The sequence below is a fragment of the Aspergillus fumigatus genome, chromosome 2 (assembly GCF_000002655.1).
Source record: "Aspergillus fumigatus Af293 chromosome 2, whole genome shotgun sequence".
In the NCBI taxonomy this organism is placed as follows: Eukaryota; Fungi; Ascomycota; class Eurotiomycetes; order Eurotiales; family Aspergillaceae; genus Aspergillus; species Aspergillus fumigatus.
In genome coordinates, this window is record NC_007195.1 from 1,322,488 (window position 1) to 1,342,064 (window position 19,577).

Sequence of the window (19,577 nt, forward strand, 5' to 3'; positions counted from 1 at the left end):
TGAGTGACTTTAGTAGATCCAAGATTATGAGAGCCGATAAGGTCACCTGATTCTTATCGCATCCGCCTATTTCAAAAATTTTGAGTCTCAAATCTCCCAGTCAATGCAGTCGATCCATGTGATTTCATTATCTTCACCCAAAAACTGTCTCAATATTAACGGCTAGCGTTGTTCCTTCTGTACAAACCGAATCACTCAAATAAGATTCCGAATCCTCTCTCATATCGCTTCCCTAGACAACAAACACGATCGGTTTCCCCGCTGAACGAAATCCCACCATCAACATTCAAGAACGCAGTACCCACAAGTAGGGAACAATACAAACGCAGCAGCCAGATTGGTTCGCCCTCACTACAACACACAATGGCGCAACCAACGTCCTCATCGAACCTGAGCCAAGCCGAGCAGCCCACCACCGCCTCCTCATACCTCGACCTCGGCATCACCCTCACAATCAACAACTGGCCGGCGCTGACCATGGCCGTACAATCGAACTGGGGCGGCCCAACATCAGCCGACAAGCGCGACTGGCTCTGCGGCGCGATATCAGACATGATCAATGAGCGTCCCGAGACAGACGCTCTGGATCTGGAAGACGTTCTGATCCAGGTGATGAACGATGAGTTTGATGTTGTGGTAGATGATGACAGCGCGGCGCCTGTTGCGGCGCAGATCATGGCGATCCGGGAGCAGACGGCGAGGGGGGAGTTCGGCTTTGTGCAGGAGCTGTGGGAGGCGTGGCAGAGGAAGGCTCAGCAAAAGGGGAATAATGTGGCGGCGGCGTTTAAGCAAGTGAAGGCGGTGGATGATGAGGATACCGATGAGGATACCGATGAGGAGGATGAGGTTGAGGAGGACGAGGACGTCGATATGGACGAGGCTCCTGCTCTCGTACGAGCGCCTAGGGAGAGGGTCGAGCCTGAAGTTGATGAGGACGGGTTTACTAAGGTTGTTGGGAAGAAGAGGAGATAATTCCCTTTGCGTCGATGATACGCCTGGTCTTTTGTAGTTTTTGCAGTATAGATAGACATTGGGCATGAGTTGACATTACGACTTACGACACCTACCCAGCAGATGAGAGATAGTCGGAGATAATATGAGATTCAAATCACTTTTATCATCTCCAATGGTCTCAGAGAGCAATAAGTTCTATACGAAAATGACAAGAAGAAAGATTCATCATCATCAACCGATGTAGGGGCACCACAGGGATATCAATACCGAGCCTCTGCCTTCCGATCTCTTGGTTCGTGACCTAAAAAACGCTGTGCACTACCCTACACTCGAAGGGATCTGGCTTGGGAAAGCCGGGTATTTGAGATTTGTGCACTTAGTTCTCTTCGTTAAGGATGAGTTTGGTAATCATACCAATGGCAATGGTTTGGCCCTATCGTAGATGTTAGTGATGTGACCCAAGATATGGCACGGATAAAACATCGCTTACCTGATCTCTCAGAGTGAAACGTCCCATCTGGTTGTAATCCTCGAAACGTTCAACACAGACGGCACCTGCGCTGCTGATAACCTCAAGACGAGCAATAATGGTCTGACCCTTGCTAGCAAATGGTGGTGGGCGCTTGCTCCTGCGTCCTGTGCCGGGCTCGCACTTATGCAGGAGTGCCGCGAACGTGACTTCTTCAACGGCCGAGTGGACGTGCATGACACAGTTATAACCAGCGGTCAGGATGTTCTTGAGCTCGAGGATACGGATCTTAGCCTCAAAAGCGGAGACGCAGTGCACTAGTCGCTTGGGAGAGCAGAGCACGAATCCAGGGAGGAGGTCTTCTTCTTCCACGCCTCTGAGACGCATACGGACTTGATCACCACAGGTTGCAGTGGCAATTTCGTCTTCAGTCTCACCGTAGAGAGCAGCAATTTCGACCTTGGTGCGATTAGGCATCATGATGCAGGTGGCGTTCTTCTTGATAACACCAGCTTCGATACGACCCTCAACCATCGTTCCCATATCACGGTACTTCGTGCTCACGGGCATCATGAAGGGGGCATTAATGTTACGTTCGGGAGTCTTCATTTCAGCAAGATACTCCAGGAGAGACGGTCCATTGTACCATGGTGCAAGTTCCTTGGGGACACGATCCTTAATACCCGTAGTCTGCTGGGCGGATATGGGCATGAAGGTAAGATCGTCCTTCTTGTAGCCGAGAGCCTCCAAGAACTTGGAGACCTTAACTGTACACTCATCGAAACGAGCCTTGCTCCATTCGACAGTCGGGTCGTCCATCTTGTTAACGGCAACAATGATCTTTTTGACACCAGTGTTCCGGGCCAGCAGAGCGTGCTCGCGAGTCTGGCCACCCTTCTCGAAACCCGTCTCGTATTCACCCTTACGAGCAGAGATGACAAGCACACCGACATCGGCTTGCGAGGCGCCACCAATCATGTGGTGGACGTAGGATTTGTGACCAGGAGCATCGAGGATGGAGAAGTGTCTCTCAATGGGACCATCGGGAGACTGCACGGTGAGCTTGAAGTGGCCACGGCCGACCTCGACAGTCTTTCCCTTAGCTCGTTCTTCGTTGGTCAAATCGAGAGCCCATGAAAGGTACCAGGTCTCTCGACCAGCCTCCTTTGCTTCCCTCTTGTATTTCTCTAGTGTCCGCTCATCAACGTTGCCAGTAACGTAGAGGATGGATCCGCCGAGGGTTGACTTTCCAGCATCGACATGTCCAATGAAAACAATGTTAACATGCTCCTTCTTCTCACCATAAATTTCCTTCAAGGTTTCTTCGTCCACATCTGCCTGCTGCTCCAAGGCAACAGCATTGGCATCCCGACCGGTCTTGCCACCTTCACCGCGAGATGGGCTGGATCTGCCGGGACTCGACCGTCCAGAAGCGGTAGGGGTAGGGGATGATTTGCCACTGGCAGCTGCCTTCTTTTCTGTCTTCTCAATAGCTTTGGAAGCCGTCACCTTGGCGGCAGCGTCGGCGGCAGCAGATCCCATAGTATCTCCTGGAGTCGTAGTGCCAGATGGGGTGTTCGACGCGGGCGAGGGAGTTCCAATCGAGAGGACCTTAGTTTTGGGGGCAGCAGACGAGCTGCTAGCACCACCAATAGACAGAACTGGAGCGGCGGATGCGGTCGAGGCGGGCTTGGGAGCGGTTTGGGCAGGCTGAGCAGGAGCTGAAGGTGCTTGAGTAGCTACCGGTGCCGCTTGACGAGGCGGTTGAGTGTATTGCTGCTGCTGATGTTGGTTGTAGCCACCATACTGGTTGTTGTAGATCTGGTTATAGCCACCAGGTTGTTGGGCGTAAGCCCCATATTGACCAAAGCCTTGTTGCTGCTGGTCGTAGGCGGGGTAGCCACCGTACTGACCATACTGTGGGTATCCACCGCCGTACTGCTGGTAAGTTTGGCCTGGCACGAACGACGGTGCACCAGGCTGGAAAGAGGCAGCCCCGGGGTGGAATGAGGGAGCTTGTGCCTGAGGGCGGTATTGTCCGCGGGCATTCAGGTTTACGCCCTCGGTCTGCTTCGAGAGCTCGTCTTCCCAGGAATCGGGGGTCTGATTGGCCATCTTGGGATATCGTGAGAAGGACAACCACAAGTAAGATGGGGAGAACGAGGGATAGGTTAGGTTGCAAAGACGACGCTGTCCAAGTGAGGGGCGCTTTTTGGGTGTCTTGATTTTGCACCAGATGACTCAGCATTGTTTCCCCACCTTGGCGCCTGTCGCGTCTACTGCGTCTATGAGTTTGCATTGTTTGCTCCGTTTGTTTGCATCTTCTCCCCGCCAACATGGTGGGGTGTTCTCTTTCATAGCATTCTGCTGAGGGAAAGTGATTCTTAGGCGAAATTACTCTGCTGAAGACTAGAAATTGACAGAAATATCCGACTTTCATGAAACATTCAAGTGGTGGAGCCACGCTGGGTGGCTTGTTATCGATAAGCCTTTGCCTTCAGGGGCCACACATCCTGGCTGACATCTAGATCGGCCTGCTTTTAGTTGTGCTTCATAGCGAATAAGAAGCGGAGAGGAAGGCAAAATCCAGAACGAGCTGCCTTGTTAGCTGTCAAGCAATATGGACGTCTTTCTGACCAGGGTATGCGCAGCTTGTCCGTTCTGTGACAGAGTTCGATGTTGACATCATGAGTAGCTCACCCAGCAGGCAATGAACTATGCCATTCGGTATGGACTGAAATTGCTCCTGAAGCGGACTGATAGAACATGTCCTGACTGTAACTATCTTAGCTCAGGGATAGCCATAACTGCCAACTATGCGATACGACAATCAACTCGGCTGCTCAAGGTGAGCAGTAACATGCCCTGTGGCAGTCAATAGTATGGTCAAACTCATGTATTTTCCTTTCAGAATGTCGAGAACAATGAAGAGAGAGAAGAGCTACTTGCTCTGCAGCAAAGGTTGCAAAGCAAAATTCAAGTCGGTTCTCTAAGTCATACGCTCGGTTTTCTGTACGGCAGGCTTATTTGGTGACCAGGTTATCACGCCGGCCATTGATATGATTGAGTTGATGTATGCCCGTTGATTTAATTGTGAGTAAAGACTGCTAACTTTTCGAATCATTCTTAGCGCTGCAAGAGGCAACACGTCCTTAGAATCCGCAGTTTCGCTCACGAAGACACTTCGATTGGATATGCAAGCTCTCGGGCAGCGATTAGCAAACGCAGCTGCCTCCGAGGAGTTGCTACGAAAAGCCGCAAAGTCTCCCAGGGACCGCTCACGTAATGATGCGGAGATCAAGCTCATAGTCAGGGACATCAAGAGGCTTCTGACACGAATTGAGGATGCAGTGCCGCTGATGAACTTGGCCATTACCACATCGGGAGCCAGACTATCAACCAATCTTCCAGCGACGGTGTCGCCATCTAGGTTGTTGCAAGCCAGTACCTTCCTGACTGCTGGGGACACTCAGTACTGGATGTCTCCTACACAAGCTATCCAGATCGGCCCTACTTTTACCCTATCGATATACATGCTCTTTGCGGGTCACGTTCGGCCCCAGGACGAAGAGGGCATTCGAGAAACCACGTGGAAGGAGGTCATCCACAAGGCACGCGTGAAGCTTCGGCGTGTACCATTAGATCTTACGTCCAATACACTAGCTCCGACTTGGCGAGCTAAACTTCCGGCAGAGGCACGAATAGACGAATACCACTACCAAATGTTGATCATTGAAGATTTGGACGACGGAAGAGTGCATTCGTACGATGAAGATGAACCAAAGCCGGAGCCCTACGAAGGAATCCCCCTAGCTGGGATGCGCGAAATACTGCCGATCCACCAGATATCGAAGATCTTCTACGCGGATACGAGTAAAGTCTTGAATATCAATACAGAAGGCGAAGTTAACAACCCGGTACTGCTATTGAAGCGAGATATAAATGCTATTCCTCCGCGGCGGATGCTTGAGCGTGAAGAAGCAGATTCGTTTTATGTTCAAGAAGAACAGGATGAGGAGGAAACTGACGAAATCCAGGCGCAGCTGGATGCTCAGTTGAATGGGACGAATGCTAAAGATTCATTGAATCAAAGCTACAACGAGAAGTCTATCCCAGAACACTGGCGCTTTCCGAAAGATCTGGATCCTGAATGGATAGCGTTCGAAGTCTACAATGAAGATGAGTCTTCGGACACTGAATCCGAAGCGGACGCGCCCGATAGGGAGCACTCCATAGATCCGCAAATGATGGCAAAGCTATCTCTTGATGCCGAGGACGACAGGTCCAAACAAACAACTCCAACCTCTTCACACCCTGCCGCCACAACCACTGTCTCGAACCCCCTCTTCAACAACATTCGAACTTCCCTCTCCCTCCTCGAAACACTACTCCGCTTGATGTCTTTACAACAATTTCAGCAACAGTCCCACCTCTCTATCAGCGACGAACTTCTCAACTTCTTCCTCGAGGAATCATCCACTACTGGTGCTGGCGGTGACGAGCAACATCGGCAACGACTTCGCGCAGACGCGAGACGCAGGGTTGGCTGGGATCCTTACGACGAAAGTCCCGTAAAACGAAGAGGCGAGGATTACCAGTATGGTTGGGCTTCCGACGGACCACCAGCCAGCTATTCTCGCGAGGGAAGCGATTATCCATATACACCCACTGACCGGTACCCCGGGTACCATTTGCGCTCCCGCGAAAACACACCAGAAACACCGCTGCAATCCCGGCGAGCAGGTTCAATCAAGCCTGATGCGAGGTGACAGAGTGCAATGCGGGACTCCTCGGTCCTCGCTGATGAAGCGTCAAGTAGAGGTTCCCCTCTTTCCAGACGGTCGACTTCAGTAGAAGATACTGGGCCCAGGCGTGAGAGAAGATCATGATTGACATTGTTGAATATGAGGATATAATGTAACTGTACCGAATATAGAATATCTTAAAAATGTGCTCGCAAGGGGTACGGGATTAGTTTTGTAAAATATAGTCATAGCTATGGATAACCCTTCCCGTACCAATGGCGAAGCATTGAGACGCACAGCTAATGAGGGAAACAATCAGAGTAACTGTACCAGAATCGATAACCGCTAAGAGCTAATTGAAAGCAAAGAAAATCCATAACACCAGGGAGTATCAGAGATAAGCGCCATAACTCCATCAAAGCACGTGGACAGTGAGTCCAAAAAGCCGGAAAAAGACGAAATCGAAGCTAAGGGGTAAAACACCAACGGGAGAACTTGACCAAGGAGATGTACATCAGCTACTCATTCCCAGTCTTCGTCACTGTCATCGTCCTTAGCTGCCGTCGTTGGGCTCTTCTCCTTGGGGCTGCCAGGCGCACGACTGGTGTTGCCACTGACAAGATCATAGCTCGATTCACTGTCTGGCTGAGACTGTTGGTCGTTTGAACGCCGGGGTTCATCAGGCTTGAGCAGCTTATTCTTGTCGACCGTGGGAATCTGGGTGGTATTATTGGTCTTAACCTGAGGAGTAGAGGGAGAGTCGGTGTCGTCGTCGGAGTCGTCATCCCAAGCAACCTCTTCCTCTTCATCTACGTTGGCGCCTGCCATGATATCTTGTCAGATTTTCCGGTAAAGAGGCAAGGTGGGCTGACCAGTAACAAACCTTTAAGAAGCTCCTTGCGCTTCTGCTCTTCGGTCTCAATCACGAGGCGGAGGAAATAGTACCGAGACCAGAAGGTTGCATAGCCGACCTGCTCAGGGACAAGCTTCTCCATGGCTGATCGCAGCTCGGGGTACTTCTCCAAATCTACGGCAATGGCGTCGGTCTTGTTGTCTACATTAAACTCCTCCTTGAACGCGGCCCATTTGTCACTGACTGGGTCCTTGGTGAAGCTCTCAAGGTTGGAATGGATCACATGCAGCTGCGCCTCAAATCGCGTCGCATGAATCACTCTCTTCCCCTCGGCATCCTTACTCTCAAAAAGGATCTTATTTGACGACTCCGCGTCCGGCGGCACAATGCTGACCGCCTCCCGCAGCTTTTGGCCAATGGTCATACCAAAGCGCAGGATCGCTTCATCCGCAGCTTCCTCAGCCTTCTCAATCTCCTTCAGTCGTCTCGCAGCCTCTGCTTTGATTCGGGTCAGGAAACCCTCGCTTGCGCCCGCGTCGCTGGTCCCTTCTTCCTGACTTTCTCCTGCTCGAGACGCAGTAGGAGTCGGCGTCTCATCCTTACTTCTCGCGGATGGCGCAGAAGTGAAAGCTGTACTTAGCGACAGGCCTCGTGTGCGTCCTACGATAGTCTCTTTCAAGTCCGAAAGGCCCTTGGCGGCCTCCTCGCTGGCCGCAGCATACTCTTGCCTAGCTCCTTCATAGTAACTCTCGCCTTGTTTGCGGACATTATCCCACAGCCCACCAATCTTTATACCCCAGGGGCTCGCGGAAAAGGCGCGGAATGTCTCTTGCAGTTCGGTGTTGAGGTCGACGTTGGAGCGGTTGGTTTTGGAGTCGTCTTGTGAGCCTTCTTTTTTCGACGACTCATTAGAGGAGAAGATCTCCTCTTGAATATGATCGTATGCGATATCCATGGTTTTCTTGGCGAGTTGATATCGCAATCAAATAGGCGATCCGTGCTGTTGAAATGAATTGGAAGAGACCGTCCTTGATGACGGTTGCGGAGGAGTTACAGTACGCAGCTGGTTGCTGGTGGATCTGCACGGCGCTTCCGTTCCGGCCTTCGGGGCGTACAACGGACCGAAGAATCATAGGTTAAACCCCACTGAGGGCTCCACCTTGTACCGCTTGAGAATATGTTCTACGAAGAGAATTGAGGATTGAACAAGATATAGATGATTATGTCTCCTTGTGTACATTTCGTAATTCATCACGTTAAGCTATATACTATGGATCTGTTAAGCTGTAGGGTTCTCCGACACTGTCCTGGCTGCCTATCCAGAAACCCGGTAAGGGAACACTCTCCATGACACTCGAGGTGAGAAGTTGGCTGCGGGACAGAATTCCCCTAGGACGAGAATCTTCATCTGGATCAACCTGCCCTTTTAGGCGGTCCACTCTTTGTGAAGACTCTACCTGCACCACGCTCTGAGCACGGTTTTGAGGGAGTGTAGCATTACCTGTACTCGCGTAACCCGCGTGCCATGTGATGGGCGAGGATTCGGGAATCATCTCCGTTGAATATTTGTCCTGGTCTTGAGTTTGGCTTTGAGTCTGCGTCTGAAAGGAGGGATCAGATAATGCCTGAACCTTGTGAGCGGATGACTTGGTACACGATGGCTCGGTCGTGGTTTGCTGAGTGCTGGATTCACGTGGGAAAAGCTCCGCCAGCTTCTGGGTGCTCAGCGTAGGTATGGGTTCTAGTGGGAATTGAGTGGCAGGCTGCCGTCTTTGATATAAGATTGATGCCTCTGATGACAAATTGGTTTCGGATTGTAAAAGCCCAGGCTCATCTTCCAAGCCAGGATGTGATATAGGCGGAGGGAGATCTTCGGAGTCACTGAGAGGTGATCTGTCTCCGTCCTCGTCGTCTCGATCCTCAAATAGCATCACATTCGGCTCTTCATTCGGACCAGACACTATTGGTTCATCATCACTGAAGTCTGTTTCGGCGTCCGTCTCATATACAACTGTCCTCTCCGTACTCGGTGGAGGTTTGTCAGGATGCGGTTTCTCATCCAACTCGGACGCGGAATCGGATGGTCCCTTTGCTGGATCCGACTGTGTTTCTTCAACAGGGAAATTTGTTTCCTTATCAACACCCAGCTCGGACGGCGATTCAAAGTCGGGCATCATGATCTGCGGCAATTGATCTTCAGATATTGATACTTGTGCGGCAATTGCATTTGTCTGGTTTAAATCAGGAGATTCTTCTTTGATGGTAGAGGTGGGCTTGGTCGAAAAATCAAGGTTGGGAGGTGATCGAGTAGCGTTTCGAAACTGTGATGATGAAATTATCGCTACTCCAGGACTTTCGGGTGACTGAGATGAAGGTATTTCGGATTTCAATGGTTTCCGTGGCGTCCTCGGGCTTTCTTTTAAGACTTTCTTTTCCAGGGTCGAAGTCCTAGGCAAGATCTCTTTCGCATCCTCCTCTGCCTCCAGCTTCCTCTTCTTGCTCGAGCTTAAGGACTCTTGGACGGTGGCTACCACAGTGGGGGCGGACTCGAGCGCACGAGGCAGTTTTCCTTCGTATCCCTGGCTATCATTCTTCTTCGGAGTGATATAGGTGTACTCCAGCTTGACTTCATCATCAGGCTCGATCTTCAGGTAACGCCGTACGTAATCCATCTGAGTGAGTGTCTTGTCCTTTTGCTGCTTCTTTGTCTTCTTCTTGCTGCCCTTGACACCTTCGATGCTCTTCCGTCCAGGTGGCTTTTCAGCGGAACCAGCTTGACCTGTACTCCTCCTCATCCTCGATGCATTGCGCGCAGCATTGGGTTTTCGTTCGGCGTCTCCGGTACGCCGTGCCCGTATATATGAAGTTTGTTGATAACTAGCATCGTCATCGGAACTGTCGTCTATCTCGATCACCTCGCGACTATCCGGTTCATTATCTTGAGCGGCTTTATCGATGTAATCAAGATCGTCATCATCATCGGATTCGGCGTTCTGTGTCCTCGGCGTCACAAAGTCAATCTGTGTAAGTGTAGGTTGATCTCCGGAGAGCAAACTGCCTTTCCAAGGCTTAGCCGCTGTGGCTGAGGATGTTGGAGTTCCACTTTGCTTTTTCGATGTTGCCGTCCCCTTTCGTGCCCTGGAGGTGGTGGAAGCGCTTGATATGGGAGGCTTGTTCGGTGTTCGAAATTGTTCCTGGGCAGATTTTGCGTTTGTACTTGGTCTGTCACCTTGTCTCATCGCAAATCGAAGTAGCTATATTAGTATTTTGGAACTAAAAAGAACGAAACAAAACCATGAGTCTAAGTAGAGTTGCGGCTGCGGATGGGTCATAATGCGATGCGGTTCGCGTCGTCGACGCGTCTGATCCCTATGACATCGATAGTGGTCTGTGCACACATATATCCAGTTCTAGGCAACATTCGCCTAGGTAATACCGCTCTATAATTCAGAAAACTTGTCGGCTTTACAGTAATGGGGTATCTATTGACAAACTCCCTATACATGGATATACCCATAATCATGAAATAATAAATCAAATCAGACGAGCTCATACTAGCCACTCTGGAATCGCATCCTCATCTTCGGGATCATGCGACAACAATGACCCATTGTCATCAACTCCTGATGACTCGTCCATTTCCTCTGGTGTGGGAGTTTGTGGCTGTGTTTGCGATGCTGTCCGCGACAGTACCTCAACACTCGCTGACCTGGAGCCGCCTGTTGTTGAAGAGTCGACCATTATGGGAATTTCGGAAGAGCCTAGATGACCAGTCTCCCCAGACCTCTGCACACTCTGAGCTTCTGCCGCTGGCTCAAGCTCCACAATCTCAGGAGTTGGTTCGGACTGCAGTTGTGGTTGCCGCTGGGAAGTGCCGTCTTCATTATTGTTTGCTTTCTTATTGGGAACGACGATAAGGCTATAACGAGGACGTCTTGAGGCCTTAGGAATGTGGGTTTCAGAAGGATTCACAGATATTGCTTCTATGTGGCTGGCGCTCTCGTCAGATTGAAGTCCATCACCGTGCGCTCCAATTCCTGGGCCTCCGTTATTTGTCGACACTATATGATAAGTGTGTCCTCGACCCTCTAGTTGCATTGATCGTTGACAAGTCGCAAATTGTCCTCCGTCGGCCATTTCTTGCTCTGGTTTGGGGATAAAGCCGCCACCGGCTTCCCCTGGGTCCTCATATTTTTCAAGAATTTCATCAGCGCTCTCTTCTCCTTCAATGGTGTAGCTTTTGACCCTTTCTGCAATTCGCAGTTTCAGCAGAAAATGCTTCCACAACCGTAAAGTCTCTCTTGACTTCTCCTGGGACTCAGTTTGCCTTCTTTCGTCTTCAAGATAATCCAGGACCTCTTCAACCGCCTCCTGGCACTCGCTGGCAACAACAATCCCTTGAAAAACAGCAGTTCCATGTCGCCCTTTGAAGTCAAAGCCTGTAACTGCGTCTGCATAATCAATACCAAGGACCCTGGCTGCATGGGCGGCCTGAGGATGCTTTATGTGAACACCTCCAGGAGGAACCATACTCGGCACATAGACATCTAGGTTCCCATAAGAATTTTTAGGTACCTTTCCCTGCACAACAGGCGGTGGTGTGTAGACCTCCGTTTGAAAGTATGCATACAGAGGAATCTCCATGCCGCTTTCATTGTCGTGCTCGTCTTCGCTGAAACCGGCATCCTTGTTTCTATTGACGCGAATACGTTTCAATGGCTGTTCGCCTATCTTGATGTCTCGTCCCAAGCGATACCATTTGTCCGCGCTGCGGACAACATGAACATCGCTACGGCGGTAAACCGGCACCAACACCTGATCTTTCGATCCCGACTTTCCAAGACTGACTTGGCCAATGACGCGCTTTGGGAAAACGACTTCGTTACGTCGAAGTTGCCTCTCAATCGCGTATATCGGGTGATCTTTAAAGTCTTGCACATTTCGCGGCATAGGCTCAGCAGCAGTTCTCGCTGTCAGCTCGCTAATTTCAATCTCATCTCTGTCCTCCAAGAATGGTTTTTCGTAAAAACGCATCGTCCTTGCCCACCATCTCTCTCCATCTTTAGTAGATTCAACACGTATTTTGCGTGTTTTTGCATTGAAAGCTTTTGCGTAGCGCCTGGTAACGTCTCTTGCGGACGCATCCTCTTCAAACCCAACTACATAAACCATGGAATTTGATGGATCACTGAAGGACGGTTCAAACTTAGATGGTTTTGCAATCGATTTGGTAACCAATGGGTCGACAGGGACCCATTTCTGGACTGCTTCATTGAATGCTTCAACCCAAAACACCGGGTAAGGCGAGGCTCGAGCGGTGAATCCAGGGCCTTTGAGATGTCAGTGAGTAGGCAAGCGGAATAGAGGTGGACATGTTACCTGGAATCGAGGTCTTCTGTGAACGCGCTGGAGTGAATTGAGGTCGTCCAAGTCTTCGGGACCTTGACGCCGGTGTCGGCGAGAGGCCAGGCATCTGTCGATCATCTGCTGACGTTTCATGGTCATCAGATGATATAACAATGTACTGTGAATCTCGCGTGTTTGGCGTCATGCTCTTCGTCGTCCCAGAAAACGGCAAAGGCTGGAGTGAGCAGACCAGCCTCGCTTCCACAGCTGCAGAGCGTAGAAGAGCACAGAACAACTGAGCACCAAAGTCACGAGAGCCCTGCATTGTCCTAGCTTGCTTGCAAAAGTCTTCTTTTGACAAAAAGACTTCCGCGTCGAACATAATATTTTCCTACAGGGATGTGAGAAGGGTGACTACTGCGTGGAGCTTTGCACACATACCGCTTTTTGCTTCAACTTTTCCGGATCATCTACCCAATGCGCTCGCTTCAAGCCTGGTCTAGTCACTCTGAACCTTCTGCTAAAAGCATCACTGGCCAGATTCAGCCCCTCGACAAAAGTTGTAGACCGACTGTACTGTGGTTTGTCCTCCGATGGATTTAACATGGCTATCACTTGCTTGGGTAACATCCTCTTGAGAAAGCTCTAAATTGCATGTTAAATCGAGCAAGCCAAGGAGAGCGGACTACTCATGCTAGGCATTTAGTTGCGTACCTGTAGTTCGTCGTCATTGCACCATAGATTTCGTATTTGCACATGACGCAGGAGACAGAGCACATGGACTTTGTGAATATCTAATCGGAGCCTTTTCTCGGCAGCGGTGAGTGGTTTTTGTCTTGAAATTACTTTCCGTCTCTTTCCTTCATGGCCCTCAAGAGTGATCTGGAGTGGTTCATTATCGACCTCTGTCACCGGACCTATCTGAGTCGACTGAGCTGGGACTTGCTGAAGGTCAACTTCTTCCCACTCCATATCCGATTCTTCTGACGTGGGTTCGTCATAGTCAGTCTGTACCTGCCGGCTGTCTTCCATTGACAGTGGTACTTGGGGTATAGAAACCTCATTAAGAGTTGTAGCTCCCTGAGCTCCAACCTTCCGTCTCTTGATAGGACGGTCCGCTTCCGAAACATTTGGGTTCCGCAATTCTGCTTCAGCAAGCATTTCCTGGTAGACTTCAGGTATTTCATCTCCTTCCTCGCGTGCCTTGGGTTGGCCGCCAGAGACTCGGCCCCTGGCAGAGTGGCCACGAGGTGCACGGCGCATGATGCCGGAGTTTTTTGAGCGGCAGCATGAAGCAATACCTATATCTTGCCACGAAGATCTAAAGTGCGGCCAGAGTCCCCATATATCGTGTTACAGTGCTTCTTGGGCGGCTAGCTTCATTCGACCCATTATCTAGCGTCACCTCTCTGTGACCAAAATTAAAGCATACATAGGTTTGATAGTGCTAGAGCGAGTTCCATGGCAGACTCAAGACGCGGGAGCCTAGAACAGCATCATGCGTCATATCGGAAGATTATTGTTCCATTCCCGCATCCTTGAATATCCAGATTGGGCAAATATATCTCTCAATTTCCTAACAACCGATTCTGTAAATTGTGGATCTTTAAAAGAGAATCGTTGACATTCGCTTCAGTTGATATGTCAGAAAAAATTTCCCGGCTACGAACCCCAATGGGACTCCATGACTGTTAGATTGTGAAAAGCAGAAGACGTATGACGCTTCGCAACGTGCCGGTACCTGTTGATTATCTACAGGCTACGCACCATGGATCCCAGCTGAAGGACACGTACGGAGTCCTATTGGCTTGTAGGCTTTCCAGAGCTCGCAGCCTAATTTGTAGTTCTCTCTAAGGAAGGCGACTTCTGATTTCAAGGTTGCGTCACTGAAGCTGTCGTGCCACATCACTTCGACAAAAAATCCAGTCTCTTGCTATTTCATGTAGCCTTGATATCTTTCATTCCGACCTCACGGCATTAAAGTGTCTACATTCCATCAGTCGTGCCCGTCTGGACACCACTTTAGCACTCAGTTCCTTTAGATTCAAGTATTCATTAGCCGCCATGCTTACAAGAAACTCGAGACTCAAGGAGTCATTACCTTGGGTTAGCTCGAAGCTCTTCTGCGCAAAACGTCGCTTCCTGGCACAAGTTGTTAACTTAAAAAGCGTACCTACTGTAAGCGGCGCCTTGCACTGCAACGAGGCGAGCGCTAAAGCTCATTCAAGGAAGACGACAAACCCTTTGACGTTCCTATACCAGAAGACAGCTTCAAGACGTATCATTTTGACCATCCCCCATACACAGTAGGAACCACAAAAAAGCAGCTCAAGAGCATGTACCAAGACATGCTTACGATAAGGTGAAATATGTCTCTAGGACTATTGATGCTCCGTAGCTGACCTATTCACAGACGACTGGAAATAGCTGCTGACGCTCTTTACAAACAAAAGAAGATTCGTGGGTTTTGTCATTTGTCGACTGGCCAAGAGGCAGTCGCTGTTGGCATTGAATATGGCATCAGCAAAGAAGACAAATTAATCACTGCATACCGCTCTCATGGATTCACATTTATGCGAGGGGGAAGTATCATGTCAATTGTTGGCGAACTACTCGGACGGCAGGATGGCATATCCCACGGCAAAGGAGGCTCTATGCACATGTTTTGTGCGGGCTTCTTTGGGGGTAATGGCATCGTAGGAGCTCATGTACCAGTCGGGGCTGGAATAGCCTTTGCTCAGCAGTACAATGACAGGGATAATATCACAGTTGATGCGTATGGTGACGGAGCAGCAAACCAAGGTCAAGTCCACGAGGCTTTCAACATGGCGAAATTGTGGAACCTGCCTGTTTTGTTCGGGTGCGAGAGTCTGTTCCTCTAGTTCTCTGGTGTCTAGGGCACCATGCTCGACCCGTCTTTTGCTGACAGGTATCTAGATAATAAGTACGGCATGGGAACCTCTGCTGAAAGAGCGTCTGCAATGACTGGTTATTATAAACGTGGTTTATACATCCCTGGACTAAGGGTGAACGGTATGGACGTCCTGGCAGTAATGGCAGCAGTAAAACACGGCAGAGAGTTTATTCGAGCTGGAAACGGGCCGTTGGTCTATGAGTATGTGACATATCGGTACGCCGGGCACTCAATGAGTGATCCTGGAGTCGGATATCGGACTCGCGGAGAGCTAAAGGCGGAACGTGCAAGTGATCCGGTTTCGAACTTTCGGGCACAGCTGATAGACTGGGGTATCATCACTGAGGACGAAGCGAAAACAATCGATAAGAATGTAAGAAAAAAGGTAAATCATGAGGTGGCAGAAGCCGAGAAGATGCCGGAACCTGAGCCTAGGCTGGATGTTTTGTTTCAGGATATTTACGTCCGTGGGAGTGAGCCTGACCAGTACCGAGGACGTACCGTGGACGAGACGCACTATTAGGTTAGATGCATGCGAATCAGAAGATGACATCTCACCTTTGGACAGTGAGCGACCCAGGGATGCTGTTGGTGATCTCCAAACCACTTGATGGCCGCTTAAATTCAAATTTGCTCTCGAAACGTAATGGATACTTCTTCAGACGTCACCATGATCTGTGTTGTGGTCCATCCTGACCCTATAAACAGCGGTCCAAATCCAAACCGACCTCAAAACACCCTTCCCTCTTCCAAGAATATCACAGTCCAAACAACCATATCTCAGAGCCATGTCGTTTAACTACCCAGCTCTCGCGACTCCGGCACGATGCACTGCCGACTTCTCCCTGATTCCGGTCGGTGTAGTCTGAACCCCATTCTCGTCCAGCGCCTTAGCTGATCCTCCACTATTAGATTGGAACCCATACCGCTTCTTTCTCTCAGCAGATTGCGGATATTCAGCGGTTGTTGACGGAGGCCAGTCAGCAGACAGGTCTGAAGTACCAAATGAATCCAACGGGAACAACAATTGGTAGGTATCAATTTTTGTTTCAGCCGTGAACTCGCTGCTAAAGTCCTGATTATCAGAGGGGCCGTGGGATCAAGTTGTTCAGGTGATCGGTTTCGCCCACACGTTGATTCATCAGGAAGGCGTCCCTAGGATTCAGACGGATATTCGTATCTCGACTAGGTATGTTTATTCGCATTTCGGAGTCGAATACACGGACTAGAATGACTTATTGTTTGTAGGACGGACAAGGTTCAGCCGATGGAGGGTAATATTGTATCTGTGCAGAGAATCCTGTCAGCTTAATTTATTGGGACCCGTTTGAGAGTGGAAGGACAGTTGACAGACCCTGGTAGAGTAAGAGTTGTGGACTGGAATCTCCCTTCGACAGGAGTAATCTTAGGATTTGGTAAATTGACTCGAATGGCAGTTGATGAGCGCGTTCTGTCCATCACGAAACATCTTAGTTTAAGGTACTCGTCAGCTGTTGACCGTAGATCTGGTGCAGAGGAGGCAATGAGATGACGCTGAGATCAATGGCATTTTGCTTTTTGGAGCCGTCCAATGTCTAGAGGGCTAGTTAAGGTAACAAGAACATATGATAGACTTGTGAGAAAGTAAGACTAATATCCTTCTGGCATTCGTTTGGCACTAAGTAGGATCAGATAGTCCCCTCAGTCAATTAGTGATGAGAATTCTGAAGAACGGGGATGAGTTTTTAGTTTCGTTCTTTCAGGGACCCAAAGCCAAAAGTAGGGGACTGTAAACAGTAAACCTCAAGCCTCTATGTAGCAAATGAAATGCTAAATTGTCTACTCTGTTTCGGAAAATCAACAAACAGCACCCTGACGCTATGACTACTTTCAGTTTTCATGAACGTTTTGTGGCCTGTATGGCCTTGCTAGCTCAACTACTTCTCTCTGTCCAACTGTCCGAGTATATGCAATGACCTGAGTTGGCTCCTTCCTTCGCAATTAGCTCTTTATAATCTTATAACCATTACGTACAAGACTGTCGATATATAGGAACTCAGCCAGTGAATCCAGCAACCCTCTCTGTGCCCCTACAAGATTGCACTTAGAGAAAGCATGCCGAACCTCTAGATCCGCATGGATTGCCCGTTTCAGCCACAAGTAGGATCTTCCTTATAAGAGACATTTGGTATCTAAGTCTCGCCCAGTAGTGCTACAAGTCGGGTCCACCGTGGGACTCGGTCTTTCCTGTTTTGGACTTTCCAAGCTCTCCTCCCTTGTGTACTCTACCAACGAAGGGCCAGGCGAGAGGACAGAAATCTACTGCGTACTTTTTGAGAGTCTCTGTGTGCCTGGCATGGTCTCCCTGTCAGAAGGTGGTCTAAGCCATGACTGTGAGTATGATATAGCACAGCCGTGTGCAACCCAGAAGATGCTTATAACTCACGTGGACCTGGTATTTCTTACCTAAAGAAAAACGGATGGAAACCCTGACAGATATCAACTGTGTGAGGACTTCCAAGTTGATAATCAGGTAATTGCTGGGCAGCTCAGAGCAGATTCCATGAAATGGTTTTCTCTTTCCTGCTTTTACACAAATCTGGGCACATGGCAGTGTGCTCCGACCGATCCTGTCTAAGCCACCAGTTTGGACCACTTGAGGTATCTAATGTCGGTAATACCCCCCAAACAAGCATCATTATGTACCTAGGTACTAATGAAATACCATCGTGTGCGAACTATGATTTCTAGCTCTTGCTGCAGAGGGTCATTGAGGATCCATTTTCAGCAGTGGTCTTCGCTCTACGTAAAGGTAAATTGTCCTGCTTACGATCAGACTAGCGATCTGAAGAGGTTTAGTCTTTTCACTCGGAGAATTGTAGTTATCGTGATCTGGAGCGGCAGAATGATTGAGTGATCAATGTTATGGACTAATGTAACGTGACAAAGCCGTTGAGTTGACCGTCCACCCGACCCGAATACGCTGGATTGACGGATATTAAGGCAGCAAGATCTTGAGCATGTCAACTCTCGCCCATCGAGGTCCAGAAGGACCAGGAAAGAGCAAAGATTGACGACTGCACTGATGCCCAGGTAGAGTTCGACGGCGGCTGAGGCTAGACGGGGGTCTCCAGGGAAATCTCGAATCCGAACAGAATGTAATAGCTAGTGCTACCTTGCTAGCCATCTTCGTACTTGGTACTAGTCCGATTTCACAGAGGTAATTAATCGTACCTACACAGTAAATTAAGTACTGCGACATGAGTAGGCAGCGAGGCGTCTCGTCCGTCACAGAGGAGATCCATTCTCGTTCAGTCCTCGCTTTCTTTTCTTCAGCCACCATCCTTAACCCAGTACGGTAGCCTTGCAAGTTGCATTGGTCTCCCTGAGTAACCTGTAATCGTTGACTACCTAGGCTAGGATTATAGTACGACACCTGGCCAGTGGCCAGTGGACCACACCAGTAAGCCAGTCTTCTGATCAATGGACAGGGCTGCCATTCCGGCGCGATGGTACTCAGAATACAGGAGCAATCGAAGAGGATAACAATAAGTGATTTCATTCATCGCTAATCAAGAAACGCCATTGGGCTGGCTCCATTTCAAGAATACATCCTTCAAGTTTGAGGCCCATTACTATCTGAATCTGGATATCTAATAATACTTGAGTTCCATCAGATAAACTGTCGACGTACTTTCTCTGTGACTGTAGTAGATGCAGTCCATACGGAGTACACAAACTTGGGTTAACTTTGTGGGTCTGAAAAGGCGCCACTGAGCCAGGCAGTCTCATCAATGCAAGCCAATGAGAGGAAACTAGGATGCAGCTGCCTGTTTCCGTTGTCTTTCAGAAAGAGACAAACGAGGCAGATACTTCTCACTACTGCAAGACTGGCAGCATATACCATGATAACACACTGAGAAGAGCTTCAAAACCAGGCCAATGATAAGGATACGAATACTATACACTGTCTCAAACTCTATAGCCAAGTCCCAGTACAATTGGAGATGATGCGCATTTCACGGAATGTGTCACAAACTGGCCACGACTTGGGGAACAAAAACCCTGTGGCGCCTCAACCGGTCATCACCCCATCTATGTGGCGTAGGTTCATCATTCAACCTGCTTTTACAAGGGGGCCAAAGACGAAGTATCACCTGTGGCATGCTTGTCAAGCGAAGCAGCTTTGCGTCTCGGTTTTTCTAAGGATATTCAATGTTCTGCAGACGCCGTCACTGTAGTGTGAGATTTATATCATTAATTTTAGGCCTCGGGAATCGTGTACTTTATTATTAATTGGAGGCGATCTAGAATCTT

General features: G+C 49.4%; 9 protein-coding genes across 9 annotated transcripts; 4 read left to right on the forward strand and 5 right to left on the reverse strand.

Annotated features, from left to right (window-relative positions):
• Nucleotides 1–71: 71 nt before the first annotated feature.
• On the reverse strand, nt 72–1,038 carry AFUA_2G04810 (uncharacterized protein; the record flags this gene model as incomplete). The annotated part of the gene is made up of 3 exons (XM_077804083.1): nt 72–131; nt 246–533; nt 580–1,038. The coding sequence occupies 3 exons, from the start codon at nt 1,036–1,038 to the stop codon at nt 72–74; spliced, it is 807 nt and encodes a 268-aa protein (XP_077660247.1).
• AFUA_2G04800 (pre-rRNA-processing TSR2 family protein) lies at nt 364–972 on the forward strand (the record flags this gene model as incomplete). Its single annotated transcript, XM_744519.1, has 1 exon — nt 364–972. The coding sequence occupies one exon, from the start codon at nt 364–366 to the stop codon at nt 970–972; it is 609 nt and encodes a 202-aa protein (XP_749612.1).
• A 292-nt stretch (nt 1,039–1,330) lies between the features above and the next one.
• On the reverse strand, nt 1,331–3,637 carry AFUA_2G04820 (translation termination factor GTPase eRF3; the record flags this gene model as incomplete). Its single annotated transcript, XM_744520.3, has 2 exons — nt 1,445–3,637; nt 1,331–1,387 (listed from the first exon to the last, which is right to left on the reverse strand). Exons 1-2 carry the CDS (start codon nt 3,536–3,538, stop codon nt 1,331–1,333), a joined length of 2,151 nt encoding a protein of 716 aa, XP_749613.2. The 5' UTR covers nt 3,539–3,637.
• Nucleotides 3,638–3,768: 131 nt separating this feature from the next.
• AFUA_2G04830 (RanGTP-binding protein) lies at nt 3,769–6,192 on the forward strand (the record flags this gene model as incomplete). The annotated part of the gene is made up of 6 exons (XM_744521.3): nt 3,769–4,064; nt 4,119–4,150; nt 4,214–4,271; nt 4,335–4,403; nt 4,462–4,496; nt 4,554–6,192. Exons 1-6 carry the CDS (start codon nt 4,044–4,046, stop codon nt 6,190–6,192), a joined length of 1,854 nt encoding a protein of 617 aa, XP_749614.2. The 5' UTR covers nt 3,769–4,043.
• Nucleotides 6,193–6,690: 498 nt separating this feature from the next.
• Nucleotides 6,691–8,069, reverse strand: AFUA_2G04840 (BSD domain-containing protein; the record flags this gene model as incomplete). The annotated part of the gene is made up of 2 exons (XM_077804084.1): nt 7,052–8,069; nt 6,691–6,989 (listed from the first exon to the last, which is right to left on the reverse strand). Exons 1-2 carry the CDS (start codon nt 7,974–7,976, stop codon nt 6,691–6,693), a joined length of 1,224 nt encoding a protein of 407 aa, XP_077660248.1. The 5' UTR covers nt 7,977–8,069.
• Nucleotides 8,070–8,289: 220 nt separating this feature from the next.
• AFUA_2G04850 (uncharacterized protein) lies at nt 8,290–10,260 on the reverse strand (the record flags this gene model as incomplete). Its single annotated transcript, XM_744523.1, has 1 exon — nt 8,290–10,260. One exon carries the CDS (start codon nt 10,258–10,260, stop codon nt 8,290–8,292), a length of 1,971 nt encoding a protein of 656 aa, XP_749616.1.
• Nucleotides 10,261–10,334: 74 nt separating this feature from the next.
• AFUA_2G04860 (uncharacterized protein) lies at nt 10,335–13,815 on the reverse strand. Its single transcript, XM_077804085.1, has 4 exons — nt 13,082–13,815; nt 12,809–13,012; nt 12,401–12,758; nt 10,335–12,351 (listed from the first exon to the last, which is right to left on the reverse strand). The coding sequence occupies exons 1-4, from the start codon at nt 13,628–13,630 to the stop codon at nt 10,571–10,573; spliced, it is 2,892 nt and encodes a 963-aa protein (XP_077660249.1). The 5' UTR covers nt 13,631–13,815; the 3' UTR covers nt 10,335–10,570.
• A 616-nt stretch (nt 13,816–14,431) lies between these two features.
• AFUA_2G04870 (putative pyruvate dehydrogenase E1 component alpha subunit) lies at nt 14,432–15,804 on the forward strand (the record flags this gene model as incomplete). Its single annotated transcript, XM_744525.1, has 3 exons — nt 14,432–14,673; nt 14,781–15,235; nt 15,419–15,804. The coding sequence occupies 3 exons, from the start codon at nt 14,432–14,434 to the stop codon at nt 15,802–15,804; spliced, it is 1,083 nt and encodes a 360-aa protein (XP_749618.1).
• A 265-nt stretch (nt 15,805–16,069) lies between these two features.
• On the forward strand, nt 16,070–16,593 carry AFUA_2G04880 (thiamine-binding protein; the record flags this gene model as incomplete). The annotated part of the gene is made up of 4 exons (XM_744526.1): nt 16,070–16,135; nt 16,194–16,311; nt 16,368–16,470; nt 16,530–16,593. 4 exons carry the CDS (start codon nt 16,070–16,072, stop codon nt 16,591–16,593), a joined length of 351 nt encoding a protein of 116 aa, XP_749619.1.
• Between the last annotated feature and the right edge of the window lie 2,984 nt (nt 16,594–19,577).